Source organism: Petaurus breviceps, unplaced genomic scaffold (genome assembly GCF_028583685.1).
Source record: "Petaurus breviceps papuanus isolate PSGF00001 unplaced genomic scaffold, PetGlider_PUasm1.0 103, whole genome shotgun sequence".
Taxonomy (NCBI): domain Eukaryota; kingdom Metazoa; phylum Chordata; class Mammalia; order Diprotodontia; family Petauridae; genus Petaurus; species Petaurus breviceps.
In genome coordinates, this window is record NW_027185588.1 from 2,631,505 (window position 1) to 2,650,420 (window position 18,916).

Genomic DNA, 18,916 nt, shown 5'->3' on the forward strand with positions numbered 1-18,916 from the left:
TGGCTCAGTAGCCACATCTGTGTATGTAAACAGCAGCATGTAATAACCACGGGGGAGGCCAGGCAAACCTTGATCTTCTACTTTCCATTTATTATTAGATGATTCTTGTATATCAGAGCAAAGTTTCATTTCTTTGTCATTAGCACATAATATTTTTAAAACTTATTTTCAAAAACAAAGTTGATTTTCTTCTGACTCCAAGGATAAGACTGTCTCACAATTGTGTGGTGTGTTAGGTATCTCATTTGATCTTTGTTATATTTGTGGAAGAAAGTAGAGCAAATATTACTATAGGCTGGGAAAACGGCCCAGAGAAGCTCAATGAATTGACCAAGCCTTCATAGGAAGGAACCCAAGGCCCTTGATTCCCAGGCCAGGGTTCTTTCTGCTACATCTCACGCTTTGCAAATGTCAGCAAAAGAAACATTTCCTGTTGTCTAACAAAAAAGTGAGAAGAATCTGAGTTTCAGTCAGCCAAGCTAAAATAAATCCCCCTTCCTAACATGTTATTATTTAAAGACAGATCTAAGGTAAGGGAAAAGCAGCCTATTCAATACTAATATTGGCTGATCCCTGAGAAGTCAGCGGCTTGCTGAATAGCCTAACCATTCACAAAGTTAAATCCCCATGAGGGCTTGCTTGCCAAGGTTTACAACTTAAGCTGACCTGAGGAAGAAGGTATATAGTCCTCAATCTGCAGAACAAGCACTGGACAGCCTTTGCCCACAAATACTGGCAATTCCATAATTCCCCACCAACAAAAACCTGGTGGTCTGAGGTTTGAGGGAAAGGGACCGTCAGAGAGGATACCAGAGCCGGCTCAGCCACGTTCCCAACTTTCCCTCTCTATGGACTATGAATAGCAAGGCTCTTTCCATAAGTGGCAGGGCCCGAACTATTCCTCTGAATCCACTATGACCCTGCTGGAGTTTTGCAAAACAAGAGGCCAAAAGATGTCTCACTCCCTTCCTATCCAAAGAGCCCCTGGGGCCACATACCTCCAGTGGTCTTATTCCTTTAAATCAAACCTAAGCCCTGCCCTGTTTCACTCAGGCAGTAGCAATTTTTGGATCTCTTTCTTAAATTTCCTAGTCATCTTATTATTTTGAGTAATTAAAAGCCCAGCTTTTATCCTAATAATCCTGTTTTGATCAAGAGTTTTCAGTGACATTCAAACCGCTCATCAATGTCAAGAGTCGTCAGACTTTTCAGAGCGAGGCCCAGAGGCTTGGTATAGGATAATGAGAGAGGACACGGTGCCCAGGAGACCCACCAGCCAGGGAGGAAACCGTCTTGCCCAGAGGAAGCCCGGAGGCAGCCAGTGGATGGCGTTGGCCAGATCAGCCAAATTGCTAAGAAGGGTTAGAGTTTCTGACTTCACCTGGGCTTCAAGCGTCTTCTTTTCTCTTCTGAAAGTTTTACTGCAGAAGACAGAAAGAAAAGGGGCTAAGTGCTTAGTTTTCTACTCCAGAAGAGTCACATTCACGATAGCACACTATGTCATCGCTGACGTAGGAGACAGGCTCACAGAAATAGAATGCTTGAGTAGGCAGGGGCCTCCTCAGCAGCCATCTAATGCAACCCAGCCCCCCAAATGACACCCAAGCAGGTTATCTAGCCTTTGTTTGAAAACCCCCACCACCTCCAAAAGCTGCTAATCTACTTCTGGACCACTCTTAATGATTAGGAAGCTTTTCCCCTCACCCAGTCTCAATTGGTCAATTTGCAGCTTCTTCCCATTGTTCTGGAATCTGTCTTCTGGGCCCAGGAGGCACAAACCCACACACACAAGTTTTTTAAGTAGGAGAAGTCAGTTACTGTCTCCCCTCTAAGCTTTCTCTTCTCCAGGCTCAATGTCCCCAGTTCCTTGAGCTGATCTTCATGATCCTGACTGCCCTTCTTTGGATGCTGCAACTTATTAAAATCCTTCCTAAAATGTGGCTCCCAGAACTGACCACAGTCCTGCACATGTGGCCTGACCAAAGCAGACCACCAGAGAGGGGAGGAGATAAGCCACTCTGACCTCTCTCCAAAGCCCAGGGGAGCTCTGCAGACCACTTGTCTTCTGGGTTGGAGTCTGTCCTGGCTCAGGATCCCATGGGGAGGGCAGAGTGAAGGAGCAGCAGGGCCAGCCCAGAAGCCGGGAGACTAAAGGTCGTCTCCCAAGGCAGTCAGGCTGGGGCTGGGGGTGAGGAGGGAGGGAGGCTCTTTGTTGGCTTCAGAGAACAACCTAGACCATTAATGTGTGCTTCCACACAACTCCACCTCCGACAAGCTATTTACTCTTCTACCTCCTGGGACTATTGGGAAGGAAGCACTTGCAAACCTTAGTGATGGGGTGCTTGGGTGTCTGTGCTTGAACCCCATTTCCAAAATCACATTTCTCCCTAGCCTCAAATCTCTCTAGCCTCCAAACACTGTCTCAGGCCGTTTCTCTCCAGCCAAGGGCAGCACGCCCTAGCAAAATACTGCTCTCTCTTCCTGATACTGTAGCCAGCTGCACCTATACAACTTAGTAGTTTGAGCCAGTTGTGCACTGGCTGAACTGGCTGTGTACTGGCTCATAAAGATATTTACTTCTCACTGACCTATTATAAGTATTCTGGACTTAGCCATATGTATACTCCCTTAAGTTTATTTTGTCTAACAAGCTATTGGTGGGGGCAGCCTGGGTACTTCTCAGTCAGCCCTGACCCTCAGTGACGTTTCAAGCCTAAAACCACACCTCCCTGTAACCCCACCCCTTGGGCTCTTTCCCAGTGAACTCTGGGTAAAATACCCTTTAAGTAGATATTAAAAGTACATGTTCCTTTAAGAATTGACTGCTCCTTAACCACTCCCTAATCCCTTCCTGATACACCTAGTTAGCATATTTGGTATATGTTTTACTATAGTTTATCCTATATAAACTTTAACTGGGCCACTCTAAGGTTGCAGGTTCCCTAAGAACTCTTGTCCGCTGTATAATGTAACAATAAATCTTTGCCACCATGACTTGAATGCTTGAGTCCTCCGATTTATTCCAGGTGACCCTGCCCTGGGGACTGTGGTCTCTGGATCCCTGTATCCCAGTGGGTTTCTCCCTCACCATTTGTGGCCCCTCATCATTCGGGTCCTGGAGATGTGAGCTCATCTGTCTTTTGAGCCATTATCATACCTTATATCGATATAAGGTTTTTCTCTTCATAGTCCTTTCCCAAGAGTTATCTCCTTCAATGGCCATAATACTATAGTGAGGAGGGCACAGCAGGTATTACTTTCTTTTTTACAAATTAAGGAAACTGAGGCACAGACAAGTTAACGGATTTCCCTAAATCCACATGGAGAGTTAGTTTGTCAGAGTCAGAACCTGGGTCTTTCAGTATTCAACTCTTTCTCTTGCTAAAGTGATCCTGGACATTTTCTTATAAAGAAAATCAAATCTTTCCACTGACCAACTAGAGAGATGGTATGGTAAGTTGTGGAAAGAGCCCTAGACTTGAGGAGTCAGAACTTGTCAAGGTCTTACCCTAGCAGTATCAGCGATTGTAAAGGAGAAAAATATTTATCTTACCAACCTCTCAGGGTTATTATAAGGCAATTATTTTGAAAATCCATAAAACACTATATAAATGAATTTCAAGTATAATTCTGGCATAATCAAGTACCTGAAGTTAGGAAGACTTGAGTTCAAATCCACACTGGATTATGTATGGCTAACTGTGAGACTATGGGCAGGGCCTAACGCAATTCTCTCAGGCTTATTCAACATGCAAGTTGATTCAATCAACTAGCATTTATTAAAAACCTACTATGTACTAAGCACTGTCCTAACCCTGACCTCAAGAAGCTAGCTGACTTCTATTCTGGGGGCAGGGAACAAGGAACAACATGTTTATAGCCAAAGAGATACAAAGTCACTTCTGGAGGGGGCAGGAGAGGCTTTCTGTAAGATATAGTCCTGGAGCTGAGCTTTATAAGAAGACAGGGATTCTATAAGGCAGAGGTTAAAAGGGTGGGAGGAGAGCCTGAGCAAAGACAAGGAGATGGGAGATGGTCCTGTAGGAGGAAGAGCAAAAAAGTCAGTGTGGCCAGGACCTAAATATGTAAATGAAAGTAGTATGCAAGGAACTTGTCAAGGAAGACTCAAGTCAGAAGAGGAAGGGCCTCAAAAGATAAAGTGAGGACTTTCTGAACAGTGACTTGGCCAGGCCTGGACAACTGTCTGAACTGTCTGGAGGATGGCTTGAACAGGAGGCAGGAGGCCAGTTGGGAGTCCATACACAGACAGTAAGTGCTAAGAAAACCGAGGCTCCAAGCCCAGACCTCTGTGCACGATCTCACACTGGGCTGTGAGGTGCCAGGCCCTGCCTTGGCACTGAAAGGCTGCGCTTTGATCCTGCAGGTCTAAGTGTGCCAAGCTGTGTTTTCAGTTGGGGTGTTGGGACTCCGTGGGCTTCCACAAAGTTCTAGATCAAGTGGCTTTGGAGGGGAAGTCAGGGGCAGGGTGAAGATAGAGCAGCTCAGTGACCTTGAGCAAGTCCCTTCCCTTCTTTGAGCCTCAATTTCCCCCTCTGACAACATCAATTTTCCCTTCTACATGAGGAAGAGAGTAGTTTTAGACCAGGTATTCTTAACCTGGGGTCTATGAACTTTTTTTTTTGAGGGGGGAAGGCAGGGCAATTGTTGTTAAATGACTTGCCCAAGGTCACATGGCTAGTGAGTGTTAAGTGTCTGAGGCTGGATTTGAACTCAGGTCCTCCTGACTCCAAGGCTGGTGCTATGTTCATTCACTGTGCCACCTAGCTGCCCTTCATGAACTTTTTTTAACAAATATTTTGATAACAATATTTCAGCGTAACTATGATTTCCTTTATAATCCTATGTATTTTATTTTATGCATTTAAAAGCCTGATTCTGAGAAGGACTCCATATGCTTCATCAGAATGACTGAGGAGGAGTCCAGGAGCCCCTGGCCTTAGATGATCTCTACAACCCCTTATAGAGCTGACATTCTATGTTCTCTATCATGATAACAATCATGCCCCTGAGGGCCATAGTGTTAGGAAATAGTTCAGGCAGGGGTAGGCTGGAACCAGTTTAAACCAGCTCTTCAGTTGACTGGTAAATGTTCAGAGGGAGCATTTGCACCTCAGACATTGGCAAATGCTACACATCGAGACTTGGTTTGCTGATGGTCTATACTTAAGTGATGGAGAAAATATTAATAATTACTATTAAACTTAAAAGTCTGTCATGTGTGCTCCCCCCATCTGGTTGTTAGCCATTTCACAGAATATGCCTACATTCAGGAATTCCTTTTCATTATGCAGTGATGACAATAGTAAGGGCAATTCTACCGACTTCTCCTTCAGACAACTGGACCCCATCTGCTACCTCCCATCCCTCCCGTGTTGCCTCCTACTTGAAATGAAAATTAGTCGATGTAATTGAACTATGATCTAATTTTCATAGGAGAGAAAGAATATGAAAGGGGATGAAACCATACCGAGCAGATTTTATTTCAGGATTTCTCAATTTCCTTCTCAGATTAAGTATAATCTTCAGTGATCTGAAAAGACCAGAAAAAATATCAGGAAAAACAAACATGGTGGGTGGGTGGCTGCCATGTCTATCCTGCAAAGAGGCAGGGAAGACCAGAGGATTTAGATCTAAGGACTGAAAAGGGCAGAGGTCATCTGATCCAACCCCTCATTTTAGAGGGTCCCAGAAAACAGAAGTGACTTGCCTAAGGTGATACACGTATCAAATGAGCTGGGATTTAAACCCAGATGCTCTCCTTCCAAAAAATAATCTCCGAAGACTGCAGGCAGAGACTGAAACAAAAACTATCCATTTATACATCATACAAAGTAGAATACTTGTTACTTTCGTATTTGTTTTGCTGCCAAGGCAGGAGCTGTTCTTGAGAAACTCTTGAGCTCTTCTCTATGAAGTGATTTTTTTTTTTTTGTTCTTTCATTATGATGGCCTTCTGGGAGGGCCAGAGAGACTGTGCCCCCAACAAACAAGGTAACTCACTAAAAATTACTCTAGGATTAAAACAAAGACTTTTACTTTTAAATAAGGCATTAAAAAGTTTTCTACATGGCTAATTATCTCAACACGGTGATTACTAGAAATGTCTTTTCTCCCACTAGAATTCTGCAGCAAGCAGTTTTAAAATGCATTTAACACCTCTGAGAGCATTAAGAGACTTGCAAGGAAAATGCTGCTTTGAGGTCCCTTGGATACTGAAGCTTTTGGATGAACTCAACTTACAAGTAAACACCTGATAGTCTTATTTAGGCATCTTTGCTAAGAATACAGCAGGACACAAGATATTTTTCTGCAGGAGCTTATCTCCCTCAGAAACAACCAAAGCAGCCAGCTTCTCTGGAATTATTTCTCCTTCGTGAGGTCAGAGAGGGAAAGGTCTGATTTCGTCATGAATAGAGAAAAGAAGGCCAAGGACGTACAAACTCCCTAAGGAGCAGGCTGAGAAGAGAGGCTGCAGCTAAAGCCCTACTCGGATGACAGTGCCTGGCTCCAGGCACCTGGACATCCTCGGCCAATAGAAAGAGGGTTTCTTAACTCACATGGCTCATATGTCACCAGTAGCCTCATCCACTTGGGCTGTCAGCTCAAGTGTTTCTTTGTTTGGTGGAGCCATTAGAGAAATCTCTGAACTAAAGTCACATGTTTCCTCCTGGAGATTAACTCGAATTGGAGCAGGCAAATAATCCAATCTTTTCACTCACCGTCCAATTCCTAGGAGAAGTGAAAGACCCCAAAGGGCCGTACTTAGTATCCACCACCTGGTAGAGTTGATGTGAATAATCTTAGCATCAGCGGCCCAGGCAACATGCTCACAAGGGTAATAGAGCTGATCGGCAAGATTATTGATGACAGACAGGCAGCGGATGATAGCATCTTCCTCCTGCAGAGGGACACAGATGGAGGGAATGAGAAGAGGGGGTGGGGAGGCAAAGAGAGAAGAGGAGGGGAGAAGATGAGAGGGGAGGAAGGGAGAAAGGAGGAGAAGGGAAAGGAGGGGAGGGGGAAAGAGAGGAAGGAAGGGCAGGGGAGGGGAGAGGAAGCCAGTGGTCAAGACTGTGCTTTCTAACCTCCCTGGCACACTGTGTAGTTAACTCAGCGACTTCACTAGGCAATGCTCCTTCCCTGCCAACTCTCCAGGCCAAACACATCAGGCAAAAAGAGCAAAGGCATGCAGAGTCTCTCTGACAATAGAAACAATGTGTTTGTTTTGAAGACAACAGCTGGCTTTTGCCATGGATTGCAGCTGCAGCTAATTCTCCCTCAGGAATGGTTTCTGCACAAACCCCATGTTTCAGAGCAGTGGTGCTGCTGAGCAGGGCCACCTAGTTCTCCTCCCTCTATGTCTCCTTGTACTGAAAAGGCCCTGCTGAGCCCAGCCCTCAGGCTGAAGCAGGGGTACTGTTCGTGCAAGCTGTGCAGCCTGGCATCCGAGGCCCCACCCTAGCTCGTGGCCTGTCTCCTGCCCCTTTTACCATCCTCCTGACCCAGCCAGACTGCTTATGCTCCCTGTCTTAACAGACTACCTCAGAATGGCCTGAATAAGGGTGACAACCCTGGGAAAAGGAAGAAGGGGATGGACACAAGAAACACTGTGGAAGATGGACAGGACTCAACAACTGGTTGGATGTGAGAAAGGACAGGAAGCACTCTGCTGCCTCCAACAAATGCCTCCTCCTACCCCCTCTAAACCCTGGGCTTCACTCAAGCTCCCCTCCTTCTGAAGCCTTTCCACCACTACCTCAGGCCACAGGGATCACTTGCTCATCTGAACTCCTGGAGTACTTGTGGGCTTTCCCACTCCTCTGGCATTCAGCCGGGCTGCCTTCTGTGGTCAGAGCATGGGGGCACCCCTAGATCTGGAAAGGTTGGGGAAATGTCCTCCTTCTAACATACAGGAGGTCGGCCAGTAGCAGGGGAAAACTCCCCCTCCCCCCAACCTCCCTGGGCTAAGAAATGATGTAAAGCATCCACCTATAGTGTGACTAAAGACATGCTGGATTGTGGTCTCCTTTACTGTGCTGTAATATGTAGCAATATTGTTTGGGGAGGGAAGTCTAACACACTATGATCTATTCAATCTCCTTGGGAAAGAATGCCAGGAATGTACCTGGTAGGAAAGAAAACTGTCTTCTATTTAACTGTGTTGTGACTTGTCCCAGGTAATGGTACCTTAGTAGGAGGGTAAGATCTGCAGGGAGTCCAGAGAAGGGAGGCAATGAGGAACAGGGCATGTCACTGTATCTGACACTGTCCAAAGAAGAGTGCATTCAGAATCTAGGTGGCCAGGATCAGTTTTGGGTGGAGAAATTCTCCTAGAAGAGTAGAGGGCCTCAAAGAAATTCCCCCAAGAACATGCAAGGCCCTCTGCTCTAATCCCACACACGACAAGCATCTTCTAATTTTGTAACTGGATTTCTGGGATGGCCTTACCTACCAGGAAAAAAGGTACTAAGCAGATAGATGTGACCAATTGTCTTGCAAACTCATCACTACTGCCCACGGGATCAAAGCCTTGGAGCTAGAAGGGACACAGAAGGAAATTCTCAACTTGCCTTAATGAAAATGTCATTCCTCAAAAGGGAGAGTAGGGGATGGGAACATCGGCAACATGGGCCTGTATCTAACAAACACAGAAGACTTGTCTATGTCACTTCTGTGCTGAAAAATCCTGTGACTTCCTTTTCTCTCCTAACTAATGTTCAAAGCCCTTTGACTGTCATTCTAACAAACACAGAAGATTTGTCTATGTCACTTCTGTGCTGAAAAATCCTGTGACTTCTTTCTCTCTCCTAACTAATGTTCAAAGCTCTGTCATTCGAGATCCTCCACACTCTGGCGCCATCCTTCATTTCCTGGCTTCTCCTACTGTTACCCTCCAAACAAAACTGCACTATTCCCTGGCTTTTACCATGTACATTCCCACCCAAGTACCTTTGGTTACACTATTCCCTTTGCCTAGAGCAAGGAGTCAACCTGTTTTGTTTTATAGACCCTTTTGGCAGCATGGTAAAGCCTGTGGACCCCCTTCCAAAATAATGTTCTTAAATGCATTACAAATTCACAAGATTACAAAGGGAACCAATTACAATGAGGAAATAAACTCTACAAAATCTTTTTTTGAAAACAAGTTCATAAACCCCAATGTAAAACTCTTGGCCTGGGGGGGTCTCTCCCCATTTCTACCTGTTTTACCTCAAAAAACCAACTCAGCCACCTACTCCACAAAGCCTTAGCACTTGTATCTAATACATACATAGTGTAATGTTGTTTAAAAATTATCTATATTTGCATCTTTATTTTTTCCACTAGACTAAAATCTAAGCATCTAGCACAGTGCCCTGTAAATAAATAGTAGATGCTAAATAAATGTTTGTTGAATAATTTTGATTAATAAATGTTTGATGACTGATTAGTCTCCCTCCAGATTCATCAGTCAGAATCAGTTCCCTAGAGAGGAATCAGATCAGATCTCTCCATCCTTAAAACAAACAAAAAAAATCACTAACTAGCCTTCTTCATCTCCCTTCCCTTTCATCACTAGCTAAACTCCTAGGAAAGGAACCTACCCCCTTACTGCTTCCACTTCCTCATCATTCATTCATACCTAAACCACTTCCAATTTGGCTTGACTGAAACTGCTCTCAAAAGTCACCATAATCTTTTTCTCTTTTTAAAACCTTCTTACTCCTCTTTTGTTTTTGCATCACATTCACTGCCTCCTCCTACCCAGTGAGCCATCTTTTGTAACAAAGATTTTAAAGGAAAGAGAAAAGAAAACTGGAATCGCAGAGCCAACCCAGCAGCCTTGCTTGACTGTGGAAGCAGTATCCCATTCCTGCAGCCCAAGTTCCCAACTCTGCCCCAGGAGCCACGCTTTCTCAGTATAATTGCAGAGCTCACTTTCTTTTTCTTCTGCTCCTTCCATTTAGATGACTACTGTCTTGGTGCTGTTTCTTGGTCATCATTTTTCTTGGTATCACTACCTGTGTCTTCCAAGCTTCTTTCTATTTTTTTCAATCATTTCTTATGGCCCAGTAATAGTTCATTACATGATTAATGTACCACAATCTATTTAGCAATTCCCTCCTCAATGGGCATCTATGGTTTCCAGTTTGTTTGCTTTTTTTAATCACTCATATGATTTCATTGGTAGGAACTGGTCAGGACCCTGCCTGGAAGGTCCAAGGAAGATCCCTCCCTACTTAGGGTTAGGGTTAGTCTTAGGGCAGGGTTTCTGAATCCTTTCTGTGGCTTGGATCCCTCTGGCAGTCTGGTGAAGCCTATGGATGGACTCTTTCTCAAAATCATGTTTAAGGGGCAGCTAGGTGGCACAGTGAATAGAGCACTGGCCCTGGAGTCAGGAGGACCTGGGTTCAAATCCGGTCTCAGACACTTAACACAAAAAAACTAGCTGTGTGACCTTAGGCAAGTCACTTAACCCCAATTGCCCTACCTTTCCCCCTTCAAAAAGCCAAAAAAAAAAATCATGTTAAAAAACACATAGGATGACAAGGGAAAGAATTCTATTGAAATTCAACTGCCTGGGGTTCTAGGAGGTTAGATGACTTGTCCATAGTCACAAAGCCTGTGTGTGTCTTGGGGATGAACCAGGAACCCAGGTCTTGATGACTTTGAGGCCAGCTACAGCCACATTCACTACACCCTCCTGCCTCTCAGCTTTCCACTCCTCTGCTACCTCGGAAGGGCTGATATGAATATTCTGGTCTATGTGAGACCCTTCTTTCTATCTTTGACACCCTTGGGATAACCGATGTCTAGCAATGGACCTGTGGGGCAAAAGAAATGGACATTTTAGTTACCTTTTTCATCTAATTCTCAGTGCTTTCCATATGCCAGTGATATCCCAGTAAATCTGAACCCTTTTTTCAATCCTCCTCTGCCCAGATAGAGCATTTCACACTCCATGTCCCCTTCATCCTGGATACACTCTTCCTTTAGTCAATTCAAAGGATCATAGGTCTAAAACAAGAAGGCACCTCAGAGGCCAGGTAGTCCCACAACTCACTTTACTGATAAAGGAACGGAGGCCTAGAGAAAGGAAGCAGCTTGTCTTTGGCCACCCAGACAGTAAATGACAGGGCTAGAATTTCAGGACAGGCTCTCTGATGCCAAGCCTCTTTCCCTGGTTCTCTTCCTCCCACCTGCCTGCTTCTCCACACATCCTTTTTCTTCTGGTGTTCTCATGCTTTAATGTAAGGACCTCTTTTCTTCCTTCTTTCCTCTGTGTTGGTAATCTCATTCACTCCCATAGAATCCATTATCAATCCTTAGCAAACGATTCCCAGATGTACACAGATAGCCCAGTTTTGCCTCTGAATTCAGTCCTGAATCTCCAGCTCTACTCAGGTGTACTCACGGCCCCTCCAACTCCATATCCAAACTGAACCTATCCTCTTCTCCTCTATACCTGACCCTTCCCCTACTTACCCTATTTCTGTTGATGATATCATCATTCTCCTTGTCACCTGTGCTCAAAATCTGAACAAGATGACTCTTCCTATGCCTTCATCCCCCAAATCTAATCAGTTGCTAAGTTCTGTTGATTCTAACACCATTTCTCCTACCTGCCAATGAACTCACATTTGTTCAGCACCTACTGTGTGTAGACACCATGACCTTTTCTCCATCTATATTGTACTTCCACCATCCTAGCCCAGGCCCTGTTTCATTTCTTGCTGCGTTGCTTTACCAGGTTTTAACTAACTTTCCTGTCTCCAATTCATCCCTCACACAGTTGTAAAATAACCCTCTTAAGGTCTGACCTTCTCACTTCTCTGCCAGAAAACCTTTGGTGGTTCCTTGTTGCACATGGCTAAGATACAGCCTCATAAAGTCCTGTTAGCCTGGTGTTCACCAAACTTCCTGCGTCTCTTTCTCAGTCTTCCACACTAAACCACACACACATCACCCCTCGACAGCCTGGCCTGAGCTGATCTGCCAGCTCCTGAACTTGATGTGCCAGTGGAGTGGGACAAGCCATCCCCAGGGCCTATGATGCCCTTGCTCTCCACCACTTCCTTTCAGTGTCTGCCTTTTCATGGGGGCGGCTAGGTGGCGCAGTGAAGAGAGCACTGGCCCTGGAGTCAGGAGGACCTAAGTTCAAATCCAGCCTCAGACACAACACAAAAACTAGCCATGTGACCTTGGGCAAGTCACTTAACCCCAAATGCCCTCCAAAAAGCAAACAAAAACAAAAAAATAGTGTCTGCCTTTTCTTGGAGGCTTAGCTCAGTTGCCAACTCCTTAGTGAAGCCCTCCTCCAGGTTTCTCGAGCAGTTGACTTGAAGTTCTCCTTTGTCCTCTGCATGCACTCCCTGCATTCACTCATACAGAGCCATGTACATACAGCACTTTCCCTGCTCCTCAAATGCAAAAACTGTGTCACTTGCTATCTTTGCATTTCTGACACCTTGCATACAGGGACAGGGCTAAGCGCTGGACCTTTGATGTGGTGACAGGTAACTACTCCCTGATGAAAAAAATCCTTCTAACAATACAAACTCAAACCTGTACCTCTCTGCAGCTTATAGGTTTAGAAAATTGTCTAGAGCACTGAGAAGCAACTTGCCCAAAGTCTAATAGCCAGTAAGAGTCAGTGGTAGGATTTGAACTCAGGTCTTCCTAACTTGGAGGGCAGCTCTATATCCACTAGGCTACACTGCTTTATATATACTAAGAGTTTAATAAATGTTTGTTAAATTGAATTCCTGAGCCTGAAGAGGACACCAAATATCATTTGACCCCACCAGGACATAGCCTCTAAAAAAGAACCTGTCAGATATTGCTATTGACTGCTTTTTATAGTTCTTTACACTCTTTTTTAAAAAAAGGAAAATAATTGCCTCCTAAAATCTCTTGTAATGCATATATGTGGCCTAGTAACTAGAGGTAATCCCTTATGGAGCTACAGCGCTATAGAGCTTTCTGCTGTTAGGCCTAATTCTAACCATGGAAGACAGGAAGAACCTGCAACTGAAGGAATGAGTCATATTTTAGGAAGTGCACTGAGGAAAAATGCCAAACACAGTAAGTGTAATGACCAATCTTGGTTCTAGAGAAAGGCAGGAGTGAGTACAGGAGTGGAATGTTACACACAGACATGGCAACTGGGTTGGTTAGCCCTGGCCAACTATTTTTTTACTGTTACATGGGAGGGCTAAAAGGGATGGGTGGGAAACTATATCTAAAAATGTCTACAATGAACAATATCACAAATATGCCAATAAAACTTTTTTTTGAAGAAATTGCACTTATGGAAAATTATTTTAGATGAGACATTACCAAGTTGGAACAAGTGCGTAAGAGGATGACCACAATGGTAAGGGTACTTAAAACCATGCAACTGAAAAATGTCAGAAAGGGTAAGATTATAGAACTCAACCTGACACCTTAGAGGTCATCTGGGTTATATTTTCTTGTCTAACTGGACTGAGATATCGGATAGAATGTGAGCTTGTATATCTAACTAGACTGTAATATCCAATAAAATGTGAGGTCTACAAGGAAAGGGACCACATCTTTTAGTTTTCTGACCCCTTTGCAGCAATCAACACAGGGCTCTCCATTACCACCAGGGAGTGAAAGCTTTGGAGTTGGAAGGGACCTCAAAGGTCATCTAGTCCAATCCCTTCATTTTATAGATGAGAAAACTGAGGTTCAGTGATCTGAAGTCACTCGCCCAAGGTCACACTGGAAACGGCAGAGCTGTCAGTGGTGGACCTTTTAACTCCTTGTCTAGTGTTCATTTTTCTCTACCACCATGACAGGTTACTAGGATTTAAAGCTGGAAGTGATCTCAAACACCACAGTCCTTTATGGTAAATAATTTATTTCTAACAAGGTACCTCCAGGGCCCACAGGGGAATTTGTTTGTCATAGTCCACTCATTCCATGATCCTTATGTTTACCCTTCTCCCAAAGGAGCAAGTGACATTGCAAGCTCTTATAAGAACCAAGAGTGATTTTAAGCAGCCTCTTTTAATGATGAGAGTCTTCTGATTAGGCCAAATCTAAAACATTCTGTTTTTATGAGATAGTTCTGATGTGGTTACCTTAGCACCCAGGCCATACTGCCTGCTGTATGCAAGCATAGCCAGGTCATCAAACAACCGCAAGACGGTCCTGCAGTGGCTGAGCTGTGCAGAAATCACCAGAAGCCTCTTCCCTACTTCAGATCTGACAGAAGACTGCTCAGCCAGGAGCCCACCAATCAGCTGACAGCCATAGCTCAAGGTCCTAATCTGTGGCAAAGCAGAGGCAGCAAGCATGAGAAAGTAGGGCATTAATTTATGCTTTATCTGTAGTACTCAACTATCACTTTTAGTAACTATCTTGGTTTTAAGCTCCATAATACATGTAGGTCTTCTGTCCTCAACCAGACAAAAAAGACCATTTCTTATACAGTACTTCATTTCTATCCACCAGAGCAGCTAGCATAGTGCTGGGCATATTATATTTGCTAAATAGACAGTATTACAATAAAATGCTGAAAATTCATTTTTCAAATATGATCATTTACACTATCGTGATAAAACCCCTAGTTGGTATTAGTAATGGGTGACAAGACTGCACTAATGAATTCTGAGTTTAAAAAGTAGAAATTCAAAATGGTAGAACTGTATCTGAGGCTAAAGAAACATAGGTCAATGCTCGTGTGTTACTGGAAAGTGGAAAATGTGACTCAGGTGGCCTGGGAAGCACTGGAGATATGAATTTGAAACCAACCCCCAGGACAAAGAACTACTTCAGTGTTACTTGATAAGTGTGAACCCAAGGATATCTGTATGCTCACTTATCTGGAAGATGGTTAGGATAAAAAGGAAGCAGAGAAACAAAAAAAGCACCTTGTAGCAATCTGTATAGCATACCACCCGCAAAAATGGTCAGGAAACAGTTGGTAAACATTTTGGAACTTTCTCAGGCTACATACAGTAAATCTAGAATTCTCTTGACAAGCAAATATATCAGTCACTCAAGTACATAACACAAGTCTCCAAAATGATTTGTACTTTACTGCAAGATGGAGTCATGTTACCTTTGCCTATAGTATCAGCGACTCTTTTTCTCTACCTCATTGCCACAAAATTACATAACTGGTAAAAGACTAGCCCTTTGCTAAATCTTTAATAAAGTTAAATATTTCATGATAAATGATACAAATGTAGGCAGCCTTCTATGGAGGACAGAGACCTGGCTAGGAAACCATGAGACATGAATTTTCATCAACCTTCTCCCAAAGAGAAAGCTACTAGTTTTTAAAATCTAAAAGCACCGTTTTATAACCATTAAATTTAGGACAAGTAGCATTGATCTTGTAGAAAAAAAAAAACATTTTTAGTTTAGACCATGACCTGGCCACCTACTAGATGGTGAATTTGATGAAAGAAGCAGCCTGTGTCTTATATTTGTGTCCCACATACTGCCTTGTATCTGAGCACATCATATTTGCTAAATAGAGTACAGGCTCTACATAGAGCAGCCATAGGGACAGGGACAGAATAGACTTATGATTTCATGGGTATGGGAAACTCTACCAATGCAGGTCTGCTTCACCTCTGCAGCATAAAAGTTTTAGAGAATTGCCTAGGAAACTGAAAAATTAAGTGGTTTGCCTAGAGTGACATAGTATGTCAGAGAGGTTTAGAACCAGGAAGGCCTGGGTTGAGGTCTCACATGCAGCAGATATATAATGGCCCCTCATCAGCCCAACCCTTGTAACCTTCATTTGAAGAGATTTGTAGAGCCACAAGAAAACTTAAAATTGTCTAGTTCTAGTCAACTTTCTAAAGAGAAAGCTACCGGTTTTTAAATCTAAAATCATAGATTTAGAGCTCGAAAGGATGTTAGAAATAATCTCCTTATCGATTCATTTTACAGAGGAGGAAACTGAGGTCCAGAAAAGTGATTAACCCCAAGGTCACTGGAACACTGAGTCGAATGACAATGTGATCTGGCGAACAGGAAAGCAGGCTGGGACTGGATCCAGAGGTCCCCACTTATCACTGCAAGTTTGAGGTCACTTACTTTTCTGGGCCTCAGACTACTTTGTCTATAAAAGGAGGAGGCTGGACCAAGGAGCTTCCAAGACTCCTTCCCATTCTGAGCCTGTAATCACTGGCCCTAGAACTGGAAGAGACCAGAGGTCATCTGGTCCAGTGGCCCTTATCCTTTTGTGTCATGGATCCCTGGGACACTCTGTTGAACAATGTCTTTAAATGAAAATTTTTTTTAAAATCATACAATTACAAAAGAAACTAACTGGGTTGAGTTAGTTCTCAAAATATTTAAAAAGAAAACCTAGGTGGTGGACCCCGAGCTAAAAATCCATCGCTTGGGCATTTTACAAAAGGCGGCCCAAGGATGCCTGAGGAGCTTGGCTCGAGATCACCCGGGGGGCGGGCGGCGGGTTTGGGGTCCCGCTTGAGCTCCCGGAGGGCAGGGTTTGTCTCTGGCTTTTTCACGTCCCGGGCCTTGGGAATGATTGGCTGATTTAAGATTGTTGACAGAGGTCCTCCCCAGCCGTAAATCCGGGGCTCTTTCTGCTACGCCGGGAATCCAGGTCTTGGGATGGCTCTTCCCACTTTAACTGTCCGGCCACTCAAGGAACCGATGGGGAAACTGAAGCCCCAAGACAGGCTTTGTTGTAGCGAGGTCCTGCCCCGAGGCTAGGGGGTGGGTGCCCACGTCTCCTCTGTTCCCAGAGGCCAGAGGGGCAGAAACGCAGGGAGACCCCCACTCATTCTACCGAGGGGCTTCACTGCTTCTGTCCCGAGCCTGCAGGGACAGCCCCGCCCACGGAACCCGGGGCCCACGGGAAGGACCAGGCCGGAGCCCACAGGCAGGCCGGGCTGATCCTCGGGAACGAGGAGGAGGAGGGCACGGTTTGAAGCCCGCGGCCCCGCTACCCTCCCCCGCCTCCGAGGTCCGGTCCCAGCCCGTCCAGGGCCTCACCAAGCGGTCACGGCCTCGATAGGACTCCAGCGCAGACACTAAGCTGCTCAGCGCCGCCATGGCAACACTTCCGGGCCGGAAGTGGTGACGTCAGCACGCTGCGCGAGGGGCGGGGGCAACGCTAGTGCAGAGGGGCGGGGTTTGTTGGACCATTCATAAGTCCCCGCCCCGTGTAGCTTTCCGGACGGCTCTAACTTGGCCTCTCTACCTTAACCTCCTATGTATAGATTTCCATTGTCTTAGATTTGAAGGCGAGGACGGGGGATGGAGTGGGGAAAAAAGGACTTTAGAGTTCGTCTGGGCCGGCCTCCGCCTTCCTCATTTTACAGATAAGGAAAATGAGACCCAGAATGTGACTTGCTCCAGGACCTCATCTGTAAAATGGGTGTGATAACCGCTCCTGCCTCCCAGGGTTTAAAACAAGATAACAAGCCCAATGCAAATGCTGGCTGTTCTTATCATTCCTCCATGTGACAGTGCTTCCCTTTCAATTCAGTTTTATTCAGTTCAACAAATATTTATTAAGGAATATTATGTGTACTAACAAATATTTACCAAATATTTACTTTTGCCTTGGCATCAGTGTTAGATGTCTGGGACACAAAACAGACAGGGCCTTCAAGGAGCTTCCCCTGGGGGAACACAATGAGTACCTAGATTAAGTCAATTCAAATTAATTTCAAGAGGGATCCAGCACTAACTGAGAACATTAGGAAATGCCTTGGATAGGAGGTGTCATTAGGGATATTAATTAAGAGGCAGAGAGATGAGGAGAGAGAAAACATTCCAGACATGGGTGCAAATGTCATCCTTTGCTAGGATGCAGAGACAGGAGACAGAACAGATGGTAACCTTGTTTGGCTGAAATTGAGAGGGTAATTAGAGAAGTAACATGAAATAAGGCTGGGAACCCAGGGGAGGGGCCTGTGGCTTGTTGGGCCTCTTCAAAGAGTTTCCTGCTCTGCAAAGAGAGCTATCGGTTGGGGCAGGCCCAGGAGCTTCCCTGTGCTGGCCAGGCCCTGGGGTGTCAAGGCAGCTGAAATTTACAAAACAATTTTAAGGTGAAGAAGCACTTTACATACATTACTATCTCGCTGTAGATTCCTAGCCCTGTAGGAACAAAAGCATTATCAGAATTTTCCAGATTAAAGGATCAGAGATTGGAAAACTATAAGGGACCTTAGAAATTATATATTGTCCAAATCTTTTTGCTTGACAGCTACAGGAACTTTCTGAAGCCCAAAAAAGGGAAGTGGTTTGGCCAAGGTCATATGGGTCATACAGCTGTGTGGTGTGTAGATAGAAAGCTGGGCCTAAAATCAGAAAGTCCTGGGTTCAAATCCCATCTTCAGATACTATGTGACCCTGGGCAAGTCACTTACTTAACCCTGTTTGCCTCCATTCTCTCGTTGGCAAAATGGGTTTAATAACAGCACCTACCTCACAGAATTGTTGTGAATATTAAATGAGATAACAGGCAGAAAGTGCTTTGTAAGTCTTAACAGAGCTATATAAATGCTAGCTAGTGTTATCATTAAGATAGAGCTGACAATTAAATCCAGGGAAGCTAATGGGGTTACCAAGGGAGAGAGTAAGGAGAGAAGAGTTCCCAGAAGAGAGCCTTGGGATACACCCTGAGTTAATGAGTATGACATGGATGATGGTCCAGCAAAGATGACTGGTCAGCAATGGGCAGTCACAGAGGAGAAGGACCAGGAGAAGGGTTACAAAAACCCAGAGGAGGAAGATGGTGAGGTCAGCAGAGTCAAATGCTGCAGAGAGGTCAAAAAGTATGAGGACTGAGGAAAGGTCATGAGTTTGGGCTACTTTGGAGAGAATATTTCAGTTGAATGATGGTGACAGAGTGAGAGGTAAGGAAGTGGGTGCCCTAAGGGTAGATAACTTT

The 18,916-nt window shown here is 44.6% G+C and overlaps 1 protein-coding gene across 1 annotated transcript; it reads right to left on the bottom strand.

Annotated features, from left to right (window-relative positions):
• Nucleotides 1-69: 69 nt before the first annotated feature.
• On the bottom strand, nt 70-17,146 carry PEX11G (peroxisomal biogenesis factor 11 gamma). Its single transcript, XM_069092557.1, has 5 exons — nt 17,011-17,146; nt 14,112-14,300; nt 6,741-6,919; nt 5,489-5,551; nt 70-1,421 (listed from the first exon to the last, which is right to left on the bottom strand). The coding sequence occupies exons 1-5, from the start codon at nt 17,068-17,070 to the stop codon at nt 1,190-1,192; spliced, it is 723 nt and encodes a 240-aa protein (XP_068948658.1). The 5' UTR covers nt 17,071-17,146; the 3' UTR covers nt 70-1,189.
• Between the last annotated feature and the right edge of the window lie 1,770 nt (nt 17,147-18,916).